At 51.9% G+C, this 21,502-nt stretch overlaps 1 protein-coding gene across 1 annotated transcript in view; it reads left to right on the top strand.

Moving 5' to 3' along the window:
• UPP1 (uridine phosphorylase 1) overlaps window positions 1–20,657 on the top strand; it is a 21,976-nt gene extending 1,319 nt beyond the window's left edge. Inside the window, exons 2-9 of the mRNA XM_008703471.2 lie at window positions 4,843–4,915; window positions 10,009–10,073; window positions 13,991–14,108; window positions 16,991–17,149; window positions 17,538–17,652; window positions 19,215–19,424; window positions 19,628–19,774; window positions 20,342–20,657. Coding sequence (XP_008701693.1) covers window positions 10,030–10,073; window positions 13,991–14,108; window positions 16,991–17,149; window positions 17,538–17,652; window positions 19,215–19,424; window positions 19,628–19,774; window positions 20,342–20,499 — 951 coding nt within the window. The 5' untranslated portion in view covers window positions 4,843–4,915; window positions 10,009–10,029 and the 3' untranslated portion in view covers window positions 20,500–20,657. The remainder of the gene's footprint in view (window positions 1–4,842; window positions 4,916–10,008; window positions 10,074–13,990; window positions 14,109–16,990; window positions 17,150–17,537; window positions 17,653–19,214; window positions 19,425–19,627; window positions 19,775–20,341) is intronic.
• The last annotated feature ends 845 nt before the right edge of the window (window positions 20,658–21,502 follow it).

Raw genomic sequence — 21,502 nt, forward strand, 5'->3', positions numbered from 1 at the left:
GGGGGGGGGTGTCTGAGGGTGAGGGGATAGGGACCTGACTGGACTAGACAAAAGTTACTGTAAAAGGAAAGGATTGTTGGGCAAGGTCATCTTCCTTTGGGGGAAGGGCGGGAGTCTCTCACTCTTGTGACCAGGTGATCGCAGGTGGACTGGTTGAAGGTCAAACCTCTGAGAGGCTAATGGGTTAGAACTGTCAGAAGTTCAGAAAGAACAGAAATAAAGGCACTGATTTCACCGGGGTAGTAATTAGTAAGTTTATCAAGGGCGCGCTGCTAAGAGTTTGCAAACAGGGGGCGCTCAAACCAGAACATGGAACGGGGCTTCAAGGACATAGGGTTTTAAAGCAGCGGGAAGGCAGCCACTGTTCTTCACAGGGCTTGGCTACCATGTTAGAATCTTCTTCAATGGTAGGAAATTGGTACCCTGTTACCTCATACCCATCACCAGGAAACTTATGTTTCACTCTCCATTTCCAGCATTTCCAGAGGCATAAGGAAGAAGTGGCTGGGGTCAAGTTAGTCTTGCAAAAGAAACTTCCTATGACTAACCTTTTCTTCTGCTCAGATTTTTTTTTAAGGCTGGTCTCCGATTTGGTTTTGATTTAAGGGTATTAAGTCTCGGTTTGCTGTCCTGGGACAAGTGAGTCCGTTTTGGGACTCTTCTTTATTTCTTTTCTTTTCCTTCTCCCTTTCTCTTTCTTTCCCTTTTTCTTTCTCTCTCTCTCTCTCTCTCTCTCGTTCTTTCCTTTCCCTCTTTCTTTCTTTCTTTCTTTCTTTCTTTCTTTCTTTCTTTCTTTCTCCTTCTTTCCCTCCCCCGTCTTTCCTCCCTTCCTCCCTCCCGCCTTCCTTCCTTCCTTCCTTCATTTCTTTTCTTTTTTCTTTTTCTTTTCTTTTCCTTTCCTTTCTTTTCTTTTCTTTTCTTTTCTTTCCCTTCCCTTCCCTTCCCTTCCCTTCCTCTTTTCTACTCTTCTCTTTTGTACTCTTCTCTTCTCTTCTCTTTTCTCTTTTCTTCTCTTCTTTCTCTTTCCCTTTCTTTCCCAAACCTTGACAGCCCCAGTGGATGAAAGAAAGTGTCCATTGAACCAACATTGAACAAGTGTTACAGTATGAATACTGACATCTGTTAGTCCAGCAGGTGTAAAGAGAAACCACAGTCAAAAATTATAGGGCAGAGATAGAATTGGCACGGGGCATGAGTTCTTTTACATGGAAGCGCCCACAGGGGGGGCATCACACAGCCTCAGAGGCTGTCCACAGGTCTGTCTCCCTTCCAGGTCAGGGCTTGGCCAGGTGACTGGCTTGTCCAGATGACTCAAGGCTGCTGGTGGCAGCCTTCCTGGCCAGCTTGGAACCGGCCGCCCATACCAGAGCTCAGCCCTGCACCAGGCTGCTCCCCTCAATGGGGAGTGACCTAGAAATACAAAAATCCGGAGGACAGGGCTACTTTGAAGGCCACTGAGGCAGTCTTCAGGCTGCAATGTCCTCCCCCTCCCCCCCCAAGTCCTCCCTCCCCCTATGCTTCCTTGTGCCATTGTCTGCCCTCCACCCTGCCCAGCCCTGCCCTGTCCCACCCCTCTGGCTCATTGCCCCCTCCTAAATCTAGAGATTTTTGGTTCCTTTCTTGGGTTCTGAGCTTGGCTTTTGAAGGATTAGTGATTTTGGAGGAACTGAGTGAAGTCTAAATCTTAAACCCTTGAAGTTTTCACACCGTGCCCTGCCCTTTCCGGCTGCAATCCTGTGTCCCACCTTTCTCTGAGTCAGGCCTCCTGCCTGCCACAAACTCCCCTAGGTTCAGCCAATCTGCCCCTTTCCTCCCCCTTTTTGGAGGCCAGATTTCTTTCTAGCTCTTTCCGCGTAAGCTTCATGATCCCACAAATCACACTGTTAGCTGCAGGGCTTTCCGCGCTGGTGGGCACTGCAGTAACGTTTTAGTTATAAATAATAATAAATCAGCTTTTTACGTGGGCCTTTGTCCAAGAGGACTTTGTTATCTTTGCTGATCATAAAATAAATACAAACTCATTGTTAAGAAAACAAAACTCAGGGCGCCTGGCTGGCTCCGTCCGTGGAGAGTGTGACTCTTGATCTCGGGGCCCTGCGTTCAAGCCCCATGTTGGGTATAGAGATTGCTTAAATAAATAAAGCTTAATAAAAAGAAAGCCACAACTATAAAACCGGAAGTGAAACTCGCAACTTTTCCGAGTCCCTAAAGATAAGCATTGATCGTTTTCCTCCCTGTCTTTCTCCCACACACACGCAGACAGACACTCACACACATTTCTTTTGAACTGTGTTCGTTCAAGAAAGTTTTGTAGGGGCGCCTGGGTGGTTCAGTTGGTGAAGCGACTGCCTTTGACTCAGGTCATGATCCCAGTGTCCTGGGACTGAGCCCATGTCTGGCTCCCCGCTCAAGGGGGAGTCTGCTTCTCCCTCTGCCCCTCCCCCTCCCCCTGTGCCTGCTCTCTCTCCTCTCAAATAGTCTTAAAAGAAAAAGTTTTATAAACATTTATATACCAAGCTATTTACACTGAGTAGCCCACCTATCTGATTTTTCGTTTAATAGGTTAAAACAAAAACCCCAAGAACACAAACATCAACTATGGGGTTTTTGTTTTTACAAGTTGAATCAGGCAACAGGTGAGTGGGCTCCTCCCCAGGGAGCCCGAGAGCCAGAACCAAGCCCGATTTCTCTGCGAGGCTGAACCTCCGGGGCAGGCATCTAGGGACACCCTCCGATTGTGTAGAGAAGCACATGGGGTCCTGGGGAGGTGAGAGGAGACTTCTCTTCAGGAAGTGGATGTAGCCTTCCCTGGGTGTGAAGTTGGAGGCCCATAGTGCAATGTTAGAAGGGATGCTGCCTCCAACAGCCCCCGGCTTGGCCTCCTCCTTGGGTGCTGGGCCCACCCGGGGCCCACCTGGGTCCCAACACCCAAGCTGTTGCCTGCGCTGTGGAAGGGCTATCTGGTCTCCATGGAAACTCCATCCCTCAGGACAAAGGGACACCAGGTGTCATCCGTCATCCAGTTCTGACGATGCAGTGACAGGACGTTGCCCTGGTCACCCCCTTGCTCCCTTGATGCCCCTCTCATGTCCTGGGCTCCCCTCAATTGTGGGTTCTGGGAATTTGCCTTAGACCCCAAATTCCCACCTGCCCTGTTTTCCCCTAGGGAGCCCTATCTCTCACTTTTCAAACCCGCTTCATGAAGACACCTCAAGCTTTATTTCCCCCATGGGGTGATGCCCACAGCCACCTTGTGCTAAACCATGGCATCTCGAATTAAACAGTCCGCCTTAGCCCCATGCCTAGGGGATGACACTGTGTCATTCCCTATCAGTTCGGCTAGACACAGCATCCCTGCCAGCCTTCTCCTAATACCACCTTCTAGTTACTCCTTAAGATTTCATCCCAGGGATGCAGAGCATATCCCACTTTTCTGTTCCTAGCACATCTCTGTCCAGGCTGTGCGTCCCTCCAGCTGTGCTGGAATCACGTGTTGGGGAGAAAAACTTCTATCCTCTTAGGTGCTGTTCTTGGGGGCTGCAAATTAAAACGAGAAAAGACGGAATAGCAAGAGAAAAGATGGGTTTTTATTGATGTCTCTACAAAGGGAGTTAACAAAATTGTGGCTCCAGGAGATGGTTAGAATTTGGGGGCTTATTTACCATCTTAATAGGGCATGAGAGGCACAGAGGGACACTTCTGGGGGAACAAATGACTTCTGGGGGAGTACAGAAAGGGCACTTAGGGAAACAAAGGACTTTGGAAAGATAAATGATTTCTTGGGAAAATAGATAGGAGAGTGACAGTGTCTATTTGGATTTTTCTCAGAGAAGGGATTACAGTTGCTGCCTAGGAGATAATTCTTAACAACTGAGTTCTTTTAGGAGGCTCTGCCTATAGGCAGACAAGGGATTTCAGGAGCTCACATCTCTGTCATTCTCCACCTCAGCCTTCCAGAGGCCCCCGGTCACTTCCAGACAGTGGTCAGAGTGAGTGGACACAGTGCCTGAGCACTTGGCCTTTGACCTTTCCCCAAGGTCAGTGACTGATGCAGGCCATGCTTAGTGCTTCCCAGCATCTTACAGAGAGTTAATGCCTTTTCTAGTTATGTCAGTAAATAGATGAAGCTTTCCCCCAGAGAGCTAAATGCAGCTCGTAAGCACATCCACGCACCTTGCTCTGCACTAGCGGCCTCGTTCGTGGGGGCTGAGGAGGGAGAAGGCCGGCCTGAGCCTCTCATGGATGGGCAGTGCAGAGTGGGCTAAATCAGGGACCATGTTTTGCAAGTTGGCGTCTCTGGGCCATGCGGGAGGCAGGAAGTGGAATGGGCACCGGGGTTCGTTCTGAGATGCCCAGACTGGAAGTCCCATTTTATACCATCAAGCACGTATTGTTAGGAAATGCATTATTGGCATTATCCGTGGAAGGGAAAATGTCCGGGGTGTGCAAAAATTTTAAATCAGCCAAAAGTTGAAGCAGCCGTCATCAGAAATCTGCCCCAAATTCCCTACCGATGACCTTTCTTGGCTAAATAGCACTGGGGGGTTGTTTGGAAATCCCCATCAGCCCTTTCTCACTGAGCACCCAGGTGGACGCTGGGTGGCAGTGGACCCTGCAAGCAGGGGCTCCTCTTCCTTTTCTACACTAAACCCCGCTGGCCAAACTCTAGCCTCAATGCGAACGGGACTGCACCGCTGATTACCCCTAATTCCTGATTCCTTTGAAGGTTGGAAAAATATAACGTGGCTTTGTTCATATTCTGCCAACTGGGAAACTTCTTTGGGATACAAACGCAGCACCACGTCCCTCAATAGCTATCACCTCTTTGCTTCTCACCACCAGGGGCTTCTTGTCCAAGAGCGAACACCTGCTCCCCACCACTGCCCGTTCACCTGTGGCCACTGGAAGAGTCTAGGTGAGTAGGCAGCTGCCCACGAGGATGGATGGGCTCCTGGTTTCCGCCTCTGCGTCTCCCGAGAAGTGAGACACCTCCTTTACCTCCTCCTGGCTTCGACCTTTCTGTGGGCAGCGGGGGCGATGGTAGAACGTAGCCTTTGGAGAGTGAAATGCGTCTCTGGTCCTTATGCCGGGACTGGCCATGCAAACCCGCCCACCGAGCCACTCTGCCTGCCAGCATCCCCCGTGAGTTAGCAGGGACCTTTCCAATCAGAGCATTGCGAAAGTCTGTGGTTTTCTCTGCTCCCAGTTGGTTCGATCTTTTACTGAGTGCAGGGCGGGGGCATGAAGAGGGGTCAGTCTTGGGGAGGCTCACAGGCTGAAAGGGGTGTCTGCGAGCGCTAAGGATGCCAAGGGAAGCAGGCTGGGCGGACTCAGGAAGCGCTGAGGGGCAGCGCAGGGCAGGGAGATGGTTTCTCTGGTTCAGAGGCAAGAAAAGGGATCAGGTGTGGACAGCAGCACTTTCTAGGCGAGGCCAGACAGGATGCTTTCTCTGCGGCTTGGTTTCCTTTTTTGGATTCTGTCTGCTGTCCCCTGGGAAGGCAAGTCTAACTCTTCCTCTTTTGAGCTCTCTGCCAGCCCACCGGCTCCCCGCAGAGGAAAAATTAGCATCCTGGAGGGTCCTGATTGTTTGGGGGAAGGGGGTCACTGTGAGCGCTACTGCTGTCCCTGGGGAATACTGCCTGCCCGCCTGGGGACACAGCTGTGAGACCCCAAGCCTCTGGGGATCTCCATGGAGAAGTGAGAGCCCCCGAGGGGGAGGGCAGGAGGGGTGACCCAGCGGGCAGCCTGGGGCCAGTCCCTGCAGGGGCTGCTGGGGTTGCATTTCCTGGAAACCAGACTTGGGCGGAAGCCCAGCTGTCTGAGTGGATTTGTTTGATGGGTGCTGTGCTTGCATGCCTGGATTCAGGACCTAGGATTCTGATCACCTAGGACAATTTGGACTCGTGTGTGGGTTTCCTACCGCTAATTCTGCGACGACCCAATGCAGCTTGCTTGGGACACCATTTACCCAGAGACAGAGTCAGACCCACAGGTCGAGGGTCAGTCCCCCAGCACCACTCCCTCCCCCATGCCCGCCCCAAGTTCAGGTTTGTCCTTTTTTAGTAAAGCTTATATGGACTGGGCCGAGCCGTGAGAGACAACTTTGGAATCCAATGTCCACCAGCCCAAGAAAGCCTCCTAACTGGTGTTTGGTTTTTGGTTTGGGGAAATTCGGGCTGCCTTTGAGTCAGCCTGGATCCACATCAAGTCCTCGCTCAGAGATCAGGTGCCATAAATATTGAACCTGACTTGGTGCAAATTGCAACTTTTCGTTGGAGACTATAGGTCTCTTTCAGGCCAAAAGTTTTGACGGGGGACGCTGCCTTCCTATGAAGAGGTCTGAGAAGGGGGCAGAAGAGCAATCATTGTAACCAAGTAACCAAGTGGAGCCTGCAGAAAACTCTGTGTCATGCAAATCAGCCTTTAAAGGCCCCTCCGTGTCACCCTGGGGCATGACTGCCCAGCCATCCTGCTGTTCTTCCCACGTGAAGGCAGAAAGACCCTGGCTGTCCTTCTGGACTGGAATACTAACCCTGCACCCCACAGGCCAATTACCGTGGACACTTTGCTCTCAGTGGGAATGGGTACCAGCAGCACATGGGAGTTAGGAACAACAGGGGCCTGACGGGTGACAGTGTTACTTACTGCATCAGAGTTCACGGAACAGAGCTCTGTCCCCGGCCATTGGGTTTCCTCCCAGATAAAGTAGGGGTGTGACAGGGACTAGTACAGGGGATCATGAGGCCCTGAGCCTCGAAATTCTCCACCATGGGCTTGATGCCCCAAAGGGCTTCTTTATTTAGAGGGCATTGATTAATTCTAGGGAGGAGTTTTGAGGGATCTATCTGAATCTTGTTGGCAGGTGCACTGTGGATTTTTCCAGTATCAGTTGAGGATTGTGCCCAGAAAGAGGGTGGTGGCTGATCGAATAGGAATAAATGATCAGTGTCCCCAGACTCGACTATGGTCCCGCCAGGGACAGAGCAAACAAAAGACATCAGAGGGTCATTGAATTCCCCTGGTTGGCTATTTTGATCGCTACTGTCAGATTCCAGAATGATCTTCCCTTTGGGAAGAAAGGAATTCTGGCACGATAGTTCTCTAGGGATCTCAACTCAGTAAATGAGTAGGGAAAAGAGTACCTTTCAAAGGGAATAGGTTCAGAGGTGGGGACCTGTTGAGGTTGGTTGGAGACCCCCACTATTTGAACCGTTTGGGCCCTGAGGGGCTGCTTTGCAGCTGTGGGGCTGGGCACTGAGAGTAGAGGTCCTGTGTCACGGAGGACGGAGATCCATTCTGAATTGGGAGAGTGGTTTCCCTGAGTTGATTAAGAGGGAGGTCTGGCAGAGCCCAACACTGGGAATGAGGAGGGGGTAGAAGAGCGTAGCTGGTGGGCTGAAGGCTCCAGAAGAGCGTAAATCTGTAAGAGTCCTTTATCCAATGTCCTGGTTCCCGGCGGTAACAGCAGAAACTAGGCTTTTTGCTTGGGGGCCTTGATGGAGTTGAACGTTGGAAATTTCAGTGGTCTTTCCTTTAGTGGTGTTTTCTGTAGGTCTTTCCAGCGAGGGTGCGAGCAAGCTGGTTTGCCAGGGTAATTGAATCTGGGGGACCTAGTTTCCCATTCCATCCTGGGCCTTCTAATGAAAAGGAAAAGATCCTAAATCAGCCTGGTAATGAGCACGAAATTAAAAGGAAGACCAGAATATTCGCTAAAGTCAGTTTGGAGTTGATCGTAATAATCGGGAGCGGATTCATCAGGCTTTTGCGCGCAAGCCTGAATTTTGTTCTACTCAACCGGCTTCGGAAAAGCCATTCTAAGTGCTTGGTGGAGATTTCCAGCGAGTGTTCTAGCATCTTGCCAAAATTCAGGGGTCTCTTTCTCCAAATCCTGCCCAGGATGTTCCCACTGGGCTGGTTTCATCCCGTGCTTGGGCTGGCCCTCTGCCACAAGCCTGTGGCCCAACTGCTATGAATTCCAGAAACCAGGCTGGTAAGTTTGAGTAACTCTCTTAAATTCTTCAGCAAACCCGTGGGGGTCCTCAGTCACTTAGGGGAACCTCCTTGCCTCTGGCTCGAAGTTCAGCCTTAGTCCAGGGAACTTAGGAACCCGGGGGTCTATTTAGATCCTCAGAAGACTTAACTTTGAAGGAGCGGGCTTTTAATAGGTTCAGGAGAAGAGGGAGCGGAGGGAGCGTCAGAGGAAAAGAAGGTTTGACAGAAGGATGACAAGGCCAGGCTGAAGATAGAGCCCATGGCGCCAGGGCCTGAGTGCAAGATGGTGGCCTCGCCTCTGTGGACGGAGAAATGGGGGAGGGGAAGAGGCCTCAGAAGCCCCCCCGCTTTTTCCTTTTTGTTTTTGTTTTTTTTTTTTGAAAGATTTTATTTATTTATTTGAGGGGCGCCTGGGTGGCTCAGATGGTTAAGCGTCTGCCTTTGGCTCAGGTCATGATCCCAGGGTCCTGGGATTGGGCCCCACATCAGGCTCCTTGCTCAGTGGGGCGTCTGCTTCTCCCTCTCCTTCTGCTGCTCCCCCTGCTTGTGCTCTCTCCCTCTTTCTGTCAAATAAATAAGTTTTAGTTATTTGTTTGACAGAGAGAGTGGGGAGAGGAGCAGAGGGAGAGAGACAAGCAGACTCCAGGCTGAGTGCAGAGCCCGACCCCGGGGCTCGATCTCATGACCCTGAGATTATGACCTGAGCCGAAATCAAGAGTTGGAGCTTAATCGACTGAGCCCCCCAGGTGCCCTCTTTTTCTCCTTTTTAATTGTCTGCCTCATTTAGTTTACAAACTATTTTGGAGAGAGGCAATTTTGGATTCCTGATAGCCCATAGAAGTTTCAAAATATCAATTGTAGAAGGAATCCTGTTTAGTTTTGTCAATTTTAGGACCGTGGTTGTCCCATTCAGCTTTGAGAAAATTAAGTTTGGGGAGATGGGAAGTTCCCCATAATGGCCATTGGAAATGTAGGTCTAAATTACTTCTTGTTAAGTCCGTCTATTTATTTATAAATGCACATGCGGAAGGACCATCATTTTTAAACATAAAACTGGCCGTGGTCCCAGTAGTGGGGGGAAGGAGGACACCCTCAAAGCATTTTGACAACCAGGATCCCATTTCTTTGAGGTTTTCTGGGGAACAGTCTGGTTCCAGAAGGAATCAGACCAAAGGCCACACAATTTCTGGAAGGACGGCCTAGTCCCAAACAGAACTCAAACCGAAGACCAGCGCGTTCCATCAGACACAGTCCGAATCAGATATAATGAAAGAGAATTCTAATTCAGGACACAGCGGGTCCGGGAGACCAAAGAGAGGCGATCACTAAGGAGGAAAGGGGTCCGTTGGGAGGCTGTTAGGGACTAAAGCCCATCGGAATAAGCTGGGGGTTGGAAGTGTTGTGGCTTCTCATTTTCTCTGGGTCCAGAATTTGCTAAAAATGGTCAGTGATAATGGTTATCGATCCCTTTCTCCAAAAAGGGTCTTTGGGGAGCTGCCTTGATGGGCTCTAGTGTTTTGATCTGTGGCTGGTGAGCTGGCAGGTGGAGAACCTATCCTGGCTGCACGGGGCAAACTCCACTCTCGGGCTTGATGACCCCTGGGTCACTGGGTTAACCTGATTTCTGTTTCCTGTCCCCACGGCAGGACATGGGCTTTATTATCTGAGTTCACCTGCTGGGCGCCTGGGTGGCTCAGTCGGTGAAGCGTCTGCCTTCGGCTCAGGTTATGATCTCAGTGTCCCGGGATCGAGCCCCATATCGGGCTCCCTGCTCTGCGGGGAGTCTGCTTCTCCCTCTGCCTCTGCTGCTGTCCCTGCTCATGCTCTGTCTCTTACATATATGAATAAAAACAATAAAATGAAATGAAACGTCTCTCCCAGACCCTGAAGATGTGTTGCTAAGTACTTTCCATCTGGCGCTGACCCGTTCCAGTAGAGTTCTGGCAGATAAACGCGTGAGATTTGGTATATGCCCGACTTTATTCTTAAATAATATTCTGTGTTGTTTTCTCCTAGGGTCCTGCCCCTGCTGAAAGAATGGCTTCCTCAGGGTTCCAAACAAAGAAGGGTGACAGTCACAGGTGAGGCTCCAGGTGACCTCACGCCGGGTTGGATTTGGGGGTTTATCGTGATTCCTTCGTGACACACATTTTCCCGAGAGCCACCAACAGGAACATGCTTGATTTTTGTGATGCAGATTGGGGCCTGGCAGGATAGGGCAGGATAGGTCCGGAGGCTCAGGACTGAGACTCTGGGAGCTCTGGCCCTCCGCCCTTGGCCCCAGGATGCGTGGTCTCAGCCGGGCAGGCCGCTTTTCTGCAGCACAGACTGCTGTCACCCAGCGATGTCGGGGCTCTGAATCGTAAATACTTTATGGTGCTCCGGATCTCCACTTTGTTATCTTGCTGGCCCCTCCTGGGTGCGTATTTGTGCATTGCGGGCAAAGCGAGTTTCCTGCCTTCATCCTGATTCCTACATGGGCTTTGAATCCAACAGGATTTTGGTTTCCTCGCCCCCCTCTCCGAGTCCCCCACTTCTGCGGAGACTACCGGGGGACCCCGTCCTGTTGCAGGGGATATCCCAGCCCTGCTCGCCTCCTTCCTCGACAGCCCCGGGGTTGTGTGTGGCCCTCGGGGAGCCCTGGAGCTGGGATCCTCGGTTGTCTCTCAGGGGGGAAGATTCTCAGACATCCCCATGACCTCCTCGGGCCTCCCTGGGCTCTCACCTGGTGGCGATCCCACATGGATGCCTGTCCTCCCCACTCCTTCCCTGGAGAATGTGAGGGCCGTTCTCACACTTTGGGCTGCCTTGGGGACAGGACCGCAGAGATAAAGTTCTAAGTGTTCTAAGGCACTGGAACCCAACTGCCCTGTCCCGTTTCCAGGCCTCTCGGGCGCCGGTGGAGGGTGGGGTTGAAATGCAGCTGAGAAGGGAGCGCAGGGCAACAAAGGCCATGGACAGGACTCAGCTGGAGTGCCCCTGCCCTGCCCCGTGCTTGGTGACGCGCCCCTGCCCTCCCTCACTGCTGTCATCGCCAGCCCCTGGCTTCTCACCACCCTCCCTCCCAGCTGAGAGGCGGGTGTGGTGTCGGGAGCTCAAAGGCTCACGGGTCTTCTTGTGACAGACAGGAATTTTTTAAAGTATGTATTTATTTTAGAGAGAGAAAGAGCCCGGGGGGGGGGGTGCGCAGAGGGAGAGAGAGAAAATCCCCAGCACACTCCCCACTGAGCGCAGAGCAGGGGGTGGCTCGATCCCAGGACCCTGAGATTGTGACCCGAGCTGAAACCAAGGTGCCCCTCTTTTTTTTTTTGGAAAGATACTGATCTTTAAAGTGAGCCTCTAAGGTGGGGATACTGCCGGCACCCAGCTTTTGTGGTGCTCGCGAGCTTTAAATGCAGTATTACGTACCAGCTCGGAATAACATCATTCCTACCGAGAAGTCGGGTGCCTCCCAGGTGCTACTCGGTATTATTCTTTGTGCCCAGCACAGGGCGTGGGGCCCGTGTGGGATCCAGCTCCCCTCCTTCCCTGCCCCAGATGCCCCGCCCTCCCCTCTTCTAGTCCGCAAGCACCTGTCCCGAGCCACTGGGGCAGCTTCTAGAACCGGCCAATTGTCACTCATTTCTCATTTCCCTTACGAAGCAGGTGCTCTGGGAATATTTGTTAAATGAATAAAGTGACAAAATAAAGCAGGATAAAGTAAGTGGAAACTGTATCTAGAGTAGAGAACTTTGATGTGTTATTGTAAAACCTTTCAAAAAGCCAGTTTGAACCTGTTCTGGTTCATTATGCTACCTGCCCTATATATATATATATGTGACATATATATATATTTATATATACATATATATATATTTATATGTACATATATTTAAAGATTTTATTTATTTATTTGACTCAGAGAGCAGGGGGAGCAGCAGGCTCCCCCGCTGAGCAGGGAGCCCCATGTAGGACTCGATCCCAGGACCCTGAGATCATGCCCTGAGCTGAAGGCAGACACTTCACCGATGGAGCCACCCAGGCGCCCCCAATTACTATATTTTAAAACCATTGCTGTTCTGCAGAATTAGACCCATTTCCTTCTCCTTCTCTACCTGGAATCAGAGAAAAAGAGTTGTCTGTGTTGAAATATGGGGCAAAGTTGTCTCAATCACATCCTGTTTTGTCAGCTCTTGACTCTTGCCCGTCGGCCTTGACTTGGTCCCCGCTGTGCTCAGAACATCCCGAAAGAGTGTAGCAACCACCTGACGGCATCGTGGCTGTCACTAGAGGAGCTTAAACGCCATAGGGTGTGATGTCAGAATTTTCCTTGCAGCTGTAAGGAGTAGGTGAATGGAGAGCGAGGCTGAGGGCCAGCAAAACCCCAAACCGACTCTGGGGCTGGGGCTGGATCTGCCCGGCAGTGGGCTGTTACTGACGTCTGCGTGTCTGTCTGCCCGAGAGCAAGACGGATCCTGTCCTTCCCCGGACCTCCCCGGTGCTCCCTTCGGCAGCACGTATGCTAGAATCAGGCGGTCGCCGCGGTGCTCGGGCTTACAGCTGTTCTGATTACAGCTTACAGCTGTTTTCCCCGCCAGATTTCCAGCACCTTGGGCCAAACAGCGTCTTGAGTGCCTGGGGCAGGGCTGGTGCTCAGCGCGAGTGGGAACTCATCAGGACTGACTCGATAGCAGTTTACAGATGGCTTGCTCTCCGGGGAAATCACCCGTGGTGTCGCCCCCAAAGCAAAAATACAAAAAGAGAAAAAAAGAAGAAATGAGCATTATGGCTATCCAGAGCGTCTGTTTGGTTGGGAAATACGTGTTTCCAGTTAGATTTTGAAATATTAGACACATTTCCTGAACATTCCCCCCACCCCTTGCAAAGGAAGTGGCCACTGCCCTAGGGGCCTGAGTCACAGGAAGATCTCCCCAGGGAGCCCTGCAAGGCAGCTGAGAGCTGAGAGCTGAGGGCGGCTTCTCTTGGATCTTTTCTTTCCTTCTTTCTTTTTTTTGGTACAGAGTTAGATTGAGGAGGAAACAGATCAGTGGGTTCTGGACAGAAAGTGAGAGTTGGAAGGAAGAACGAGAGGGTCCTGAGTGCCCTGACTCAGGGATCCAGGCGTGTCTCTGCAGCCCTGGGGCCCGACAGGCCAGGGTTTGAGGGAGCACCACTGCCCATGGGAGTCAGGCAGGCGTAGATGTCGAAGGAGGTGCATGTAAGGTTGGCAAGCTGGAGGTGCAGTGTAGATAAAGTTTTATGGGAACACAACCCCACTTGCTTGCATGTTGTCTGTGGTCCCTTTCACGTGACAACAGCTGGCTTGAGTTGTGACAGGGCCCCTGTGAGCTGCAAAACCAAAAATATTCACTATCTGGCCTTTTATGAAAAAACGTTTGCCGACCCTTATTGTAGGCCAGCAGCGTGCTGTCCAGCAGAAATACTAATGGGAGCCACACACACTTTCAAGGTGAAAGTGGAAACCACTGAAAAGAAAGCCAAAATGGAAACATGTCTTATCTCATCCCTCCCACTGGACATGGCACAGAAGCACTGGCCAATGCAACAAGGCAAGAAAAATTAAATACAAGATGTACAGACTGGAAAGGTTATCTCTGCAAGGGAGACCTCGAGGCAATTCTTTTTCTTCTATATCCTATGTGAATGTATTGTTTTCAAAATAAAGCCAAGGTCGCGTGTCGAATGAACTTGAGTTGGGTGGCAGCTGGCTACACTCTGGCTGTGGGGTGATTTAGTGTCTTGATCTTTGTACTTTCTTGTGCTCTTCCAAGCTCTTGCTGATCAGCCTCCAAACAGGGGCCCGAGGGGTGAGGAGGGGAGATGCGGAAGGAGGAGGGGGCAGAATGGAGACAGGGAAGTGGGAGCGTTTGTGGTGCCGGGGTGGCCTATCTCACCCCACCGTGAGCCACATGTGTCTTGCTGACACAGAGCACTTCCGTTACGGTGGCCACGGGGCAGCGGTGCTCTATAAACCTTTCACCTTCCTATTTTGTAATAGTGACCACCTCGTACAACCCACCAACCCAAACGTAGCAGCAATGCAAGAAGACGTCCTCTACCATTTCAGTCTCAGCACCAGCACGCATGATTTCCCCGCGATGTTCGGAGATGTGAAGGTAAAAAGCAGGGCTTTTGATCCTGGGGTTTGTCTTATCTCCTCTTGGATAATACGGGTAGACTTGGCGACAAAGGAGTAGATCATCAAGTTATATCTTCACCAAGGGGCCACCTGGCTGGCATGCGATCAAGAGTGGCTGGCGTGTGAGTCTTGATCTTGGGGTCATGAGTTCGAGCCCCAGGTTGGGTGTGGACAGTACGTAAAAATAAAATCTTTAAAAGAAAAAGTTATATCTTCACCAGATTTTTGCAAATCGTTGCTTTTAAAATACGTAAACTAATGAGTGAAGGAAAACTTGTAAGTTCTGCCATACTGGTCCCTAAATCATCTCTTATAAATTCAGCATGTAATGGAAACCATATGCAATAAATTTCCTAATGCTCCCCTGAGAGAAAAGGAAAAAGGGGATACAGAACATTCTGTACAGGCCCAAGGGATAATAAGCGAGTAATTACATGTGTCTGTTTGTGATTTAAGGTGCGTATTTATCCTTGGAATGGCTAATTTTGCTTCTAGTCCTACCCCTCCAACCCCCGCTCCACCCCGAGTCCTGAGTTCCTCAGGGCTGGTCTGTCCTGGCACAGGACTTTTGAAATGTCTGATCCCTGTGGGTACAGATGGACCGATGTTTAGATTCAAAGTCAGAACAATCAGGGACTCAGCATCCCTTGCTGCTCCTTGGGGTCTGTCCCAGCAGCTGCCGTGTTCATGTCAAACCATAAGACAACTCCCCATGTGTTCTGCCTTTATAAGAGGGATTTAGTCGGGTAACTTACAGTAGTAGTATTTTGCGAATTGAGGCATAATTAATAGATGGTCTAATATTAGTTTCAGGCCCACAATATAGTGATTCAGCAATTCCATGCACTGCTCGGTGCTCACCAGGGTAACGTAATCGTCATCCGTGACAAAACGATGTTATTACCACCCTGTTGAGTATATTCCCTATGCTGTACCTTTCATCTCTATGACTTATTTACTTCACAAGTGAAAGTTTGTATCTCTTAATCCACTTTATCTCTTTCACTCTAGCGCCTACCCTTTCCCCTCTGGCAACCACATGTTTGGGGGAGAGAGAGAGAGAGAGAGAGCGCGCACAAGCAGGGGATGCTGGAGGGGCAGAGGGAGAAGCAGGCTCCCCACTGAGTAGGGAGCCCAATGCAGGACTCGATCCCAGGACCCTGAGATCATAACGTGAGCCGAAGGCAGACACTTCACCAACTGAGCCCCCCAGGTGTCCCTGGCAACCACCAGTTTGTTCTCTGTATTTAAGAGTCTGGTTTTCTGTTTGTCTCCTTTTTCTTAGTTTTGTTTCTCAAATTCCACATGTGAGTGAAACCGTATGGTTTTGTCTTTCTCTGACTGACTTATTTCGCTTAGCATTATACCCTCTAGCTCCATCCATGTTGTTGCAAATGGCAAATGTCATTCTTTTTTTTATGGCTGCATAATATTCCTGTGTGTGTGTGTGTGTGTGTCTCACATCTTCTCTCCCCACTCATCAATCAGTGGACACTTGGATTGCTTCCGTATCCTGGCTACTGTGTATAATGCTGCAATAAACATAGGGCTGCATGTAATTTCTTGATTAGTGTTTTCATTTTCCTTGGGTAAATGCCCAGTAGTAGAATTCCTAGACCATATGGCATTTCTGTTTTTAATTCTGTTTTCAGGACCCTCCATACTGCTGTCCACAGGGGCTGCACCAGTTTGCGTTCCCACCCACTGTGCACGAGGGCCCCCCTGTCTCCGCATCCTCGCGTTCCCACCCACAGTGCACGAGGCTCCCCTGTCTCCGCATCCTCGCCAGTACCTGCCGTTTCTTGTGTTGTTCACTTTAGCCACTCTGATGGTGTGAGGTGGTGTCTCATCGTGGTTGTGATTTGTATTTCCCTGGTGATGACTGATGTGGACCATCGTTTCATGCGTCTGTTGGCCCTCTGGGTGTCTTCTTTGGAGAAATGTCTATTCAGGTCATTTTAAAAAATCAGATTATTTGGTATTTTTGCTCTTGAGAGGTGTGAGTTCTGTATATGTTTTGGGTATTAACCCCTCTCGGAATGTCATATGCAAACATCGTCTCTCACTCAGTAGCTTGTCATTGTGTGGACGGTTTCCTTTGCTGTTCATTGGAGTCTTAATTTATATGCTTTCCATATGTTAGAATTTAACTTATAATTTTTCCTAGGCTATGGAAACGCTGTTTGTCATGTTGTGAGACGAATCATTCTTTGATCATCAAACTCCTTAAAGCTGGCTTACGTACATTTCCTTCTTGGGTAAAACAAAATGAAAAATAAGCTTTTGTATGTGGCACTTTGCAGATGAAAGGTTTTCCGTCTCTGAGAGCCACCCGCCTACGTGATAGCTCCCAATTCCCCAGCCCCCACTGGGCCCCTGGCTCTTGGACGGCTGGGGTGGTGCTGGTTAGAAGCCCGTTTTACAGAGGGACTCAGGGCCCCGATTGCACAGCGAGGAGCCTGTATCATTTTATTCCAAAGCTAGGCCCTCCAGGGCACCGACCGAGCTGTGCACACGATGGACAGAGACTGGGCAGGCATGGAACCCGGAATTAGCTCCCCAGAGAGAGCATGGGTCTGGTTTTCCTGGGTTGCGTGGGACAGATTACACAGGGGCCTCCTGCACGGAGCAGTGATCCCATGACCCGGTCAGTGCTTCTCAAACTGGGGGAGCATCCGAATCACTCACAGAAGCACCCATAACGGGGCTCCCCAGATGCGGTAGCTCTGGGCGGGGGCCAGGGACCTTCATTTCCCACAACATCTAGGTGATGCTGCTGTTGGTGGGGGGCCCCCCTTGGAGGGACCCCTGCTACGAAGACCGTACCCGGACTGACGGGGCTCTGTTCTCTGGTTGCAGTTCGTGTGTGTCGGGGGAAGCCCTACCCGGATGGAGGCCTTCGCCAAATACATGGCCAAGGAGCTGGGCCTTGACCACCCAGGTGCAGAGTACCCCAACATCTGCAGGGGGACCGACCGCTACGCCATGTTCAAAGTGGGCCCCGTGCTGTCTGTCAGTGTGAGTACCTGCCCCGGCGCTGGGCTCGGGCCTCGCGCTCTGCCAGCCTCTCCCCTGCCCTCTGCACCCACGGGCCGGGCCCCCTCAACACCTGTGTCCTCTGTCAGGCCGGGGGCATGGCGAGCGACCGTCCAGAGCACGCCGGGGTGCAGAGACGGTGTTCGGTTCCAGATAAAGGGAGCACGCCGCTGCTTCCCCGCGGAGCCTCTCGGGGCAGCCACTTGCTTCCCAGCTGTGAGGGCTTTGCGCAAACTTGCGCGTCTCCCAAAGTGTTCATGGTTTTAAAATTTCTGCTTGGAAGTCCTCTTCTCTGCCTGCAGTCTGACCTGCGCAGAGGCCGCCGGGCACCCCCGCCCTGACGTCCCGCGGGCGTCTCTCCCTGTTGCAGCACGGCATAGGCATCCCCTCCACCTCGGTCATGCTGCACGAGCTCATCAAGCTGCTTTACCACGCCCACTGCTCCGACGTCACGGTCATCCGCATCGGCACGTCCGGCGGGATCGGTGAGTGCGCCGAGGGCCTTCGCCCGGGGCCAGCATCCCGCGCACGAGGACCCGGGGCCTCGCTGCCGCAGGCCCAGGGCAGGGCGGCCTCGGGTACCCAGAGCCTCGACCCAGCTTTGTGCCAGGAAGCGCATTAGCACGAGGCATGAAAAGAAGCTCGTTTTGTTACTTGTCGTCCAGCGGATTCTCCCAACCCCCACCCCCACCCCACTGCAGAAGTGGGTCACGGAAAGGTGCAGGGCCCAGCATCGCAGGGCCTCGTCCTTTCGCGGTGATGCGCTGGGAGCCCCCTCTTCTGCCTGCCTCTCTCCCTTCCTTCTAACCGCTTCTCTGCCTTTCTCCTGTCCTCTGCGCTTCCCTATTCCTGCAAGGATTCGAACCACCCTAGGAGAAAACCAGCAGGAAAATCAAAGAGAGAGATGGAACACAAAGTTAAGTGTCCTTAAGTTGCCTAAGGGGTCCCCAGGCTGGTCCTGAGCATGGTGTTTTGTTTTATCCCAGGAAGCTGCAGAGAGAGCAAAGAGAGGACAGGAGGCAGTGAGAAAGCCGGGGCACATTTGCTAGGTAGGCCTCCGCTCTCTGACTCTGACGTTCCCGCCTGGAGGCTTGGAGCTGCCGGAGAGGGGCTTGCGGTAGCCTCCCTACTACTGGCCTGCCCCAGCTTGAGGGTGACGCTGACAGCAGAAGGGGCGTGAAGTCCCTGGGCTTGTGCAGGAATGAGAGCCGGTAGTCAAGCAGGTTCAGCCCCAGGGTAGGAGCAGTTGCAGAGAGGGCCAAAACCGGGACCAGAACACCACGGGAGAGAAAGCCCAGCTAAATACGCAGGGGGGCACGACATGCTTTGTAAGGTTTCATGGAAATGGGCGACGTGGGGGCTCTAGAACCATCCCTTGGCTTTCTCCTCCATCCTTTCTAAATGTTTAAGAAACCCAACTTCCCATTTGGTAAGTATCCGGAAAGGCTCGTGGCCACATCCCACACAAAGTTATTAGAAGATCAAAGAATAGGAGCAGAGCAACGTCCCTACAAAGGTGAAAATGCCCTGGGAAGGTAGGCCCCACGAAACACGAGAAGTGAAACCCAGTATCGCAGGATCAAAGGAAGATGGGATCGGCCGGGAGTCGGGAGGTGCCAGAGCTGGGTTTGGGGTGCATAGGGGTTCCTTAGACTATTGTACTTCTGTAGTCATTTGAAATCTTAAATAATGAAAAAGCACAAAGCGGGGACCAGGCAAGCACACTGTGGTCCCCTGAGCGGTGGTGTGCCAGTTAAAATCAGCAAGGACTGGAGGATTCCGCACATGTAACGGAGACGGGGGTCCCCGGCAGTTTCATTCTCTTTGCTCTTTTCTCTTCCATATTCTCTGCAATGCTTATGCATTACTTCTATCATCAGAAAAAAGAATTCGATGCCGAAAATGGATCCTTAGCGATTTCCTTTTAGAACATTACCGGGTGTCCCGGTATTTTGGTGTGTAGACGGGTCATTTTCCTTTCTGTGTGTGCTGGGCTGTGCCCTCCCTGTCTGCCCTGTGAGGCCATGACACCTGCTTCTCTCTTCAGGTCTGAAGCCTGGCTCTGTGGTCATCACCCGTCAGGCAGTGGATGCCTCCTTCAAGCCAGTGTTCGAGCAGGTGGTCCTAGGGAAACGGGTGGTTCAGAGGACGCACCTGGACGAGGAGCTTGCACAGGAGCTGATGCAGTGCTCTTTGGAACTGCTAGACTTCCCCACGGTCCTGGGGAACACCATGTGCACCTCAGACTTCTATGAAGGTGACAGGGAGGGGTCTCCGTCCTTCCCGGGGCTCCCCTCTCTTCCGTGTTTCCATGGTGCCTGGAGTGCTCTGCTGATGGGGGGCAGGGCCTGGAGGGATCCGAAGTGTCCCTGTATCCTGGCGGGTAGCAGTGCTGGCACGCACTGGTGCAAGCGGTGAGCACACCCAGGTCAGCGTTGGCACATCTCCACGTGTCTTTAGGGCAAGGCCGTCTGGACGGTGCTCTCTGCTCCTACACAGAGAAGGACAAGCAGAAGTACTTGCAGGCAGCCCACTCGGCCGGCGTCTGCAACATTGAGATGGAGTCTTCGGTCTTGGCTGCCATATGTGGAGCGTGTAGCATCCCAGGTAGGCGAGCGTCTGGTCGCCAGGGTCCCTCGTCCGGGGCTCAGCCTCCAGGTCCTCCTCCCGCCCCCATTACCCACCACCCAGCACCCGCCAGCAGCGTATGCCTTCCACCCACCCTGCCCCAAGGCAAGTTTCTGGATGGGGTGGCATCATCCATCCCTGCACTCGGACACCTTTGACTGTCACACCGTCCAGGCAAGGTCCTCGGTGGCCATGCAGTGGCTTGCATGCCACTAAGTGGGATGAGAAAGACCCACTTTGGCTCAGGTCAGGAGGCTGCCGACGCTGCCCTGAACCTGCTTTCCAAGCTCCTTAGATTTCTGACTTGGGGTTAATCCACCCCCGAGCTCCTAGGCTCCCCTTCAGCGTCCAGCGTGGCCTTCCAGAACTCCTGGAAGCCTGGCTTTCAAGGGATCTGCTTGAAATGTTCTTTTGGAAGCGAAGGCTGGGAGGAATCAGGCGAGAACAGGACAGGCCTGCGGGACAGCCGAGGGGACACCTTGTCTGTCTTGGGGAACCTGTTAGAAAGCGGGGGCTTCGCCGTGACGTGGTGTTTGCTCTCTGCAGTGGCCGTGGTGTGTGTCACTCTACTCAACCGCCTGGAAGGGGACCAGGTCAGCAGCCCCCACGAGGTGCTGGTCGAGTACCAGCAGCGGCCACAGCGCCTGGTGAGCCACTTCATCAAGAAGCGCCTCGCGGCCGCCCGAAACCCCCCAAATCTCTGAAGGTGTGCGGGTACGATCGCTGCAAATCAAGTCACCGTCGGGCGCCCGGATGACCTCAGTTCTGGAGAACACATGACTCTTGAGATCTCCAGGTCCTGAGTTTGAGCCCCACCTTGGGCATAGAGATTACTTAATAAACAAACAAACTTTTTAAAAAATCACCCTCAAAATCTCCTTTTGTGGGGCACGTGGGTGGTTCAGTCGGTGACGTGTCTGCGTTCAGCTCAGGTCATGATCTCAGGGTCCTGGGATCGAGTCCCACCAGTCCCACATCAGGCTCCCTGCTCAGCGGGGAGTGTCCTTCTCCCTCTCCCTTTGCTGCTCTCCCTGCTTGTGCTCTCTCTGTCAAATAAATAAAATCTTAAAAAAGAGACTCCTTTTGTATATTTTCATGCACACTTTACATAAGAATTTGGGGAAGTGGGTTGCATTTCAGAAGCTAAGAATCCTGCATTAACAACACAGAAGATTTTTTTAAAAGCTGTCCTGGAGTGTTTTTGACCACATCAGGCTGGGGGTGGGTTTTGTTTGAGGACGGTCCTCTGAATATTTGAAATATTTCCAGAGAAAATTTTCAGACTTTTCAATTCTAGCGGTTGTCAGATTTCACATCACTAGGCAGGAAATCCAACTATAGTTCCACAAAACTCATTCCCTGATATATTTTTGGAATTCTTTCACCACTTGTAGTGAGAGATGACCAAGAAGCAGGAGTTTGAGAAATAAATGCACTTACGCATATAGCTTTCTGGAACATTCCACCCCCGTGTAATCACGCAGTGATGACTGCTGGCTAGATGGGTCTGGGTCCAAGCACCTGCAGGAACGACATGTCCTGGCTCCAAAACCCCTTGTTCTGTGCGTCCTCCCTGGTGCGTTGGGCTCAGGCTCCCCTGCAAGGTGCACAGGCGGCCTCCATGTCCCCTACCGTCCTTCTGGGGTCGGTCACAGAGTGGCCCTGGCTGGGATGCTGAGGGTGCCTGCAGGGAGAACCCAGCGTGTC

Source organism: Ursus maritimus, unplaced genomic scaffold, assembly GCF_017311325.1.
Source record: "Ursus maritimus isolate PB19 unplaced genomic scaffold, ASM1731132v1 scaffold_3, whole genome shotgun sequence".
Taxonomy (NCBI): Eukaryota; Metazoa; Chordata; class Mammalia; order Carnivora; family Ursidae; genus Ursus; species Ursus maritimus.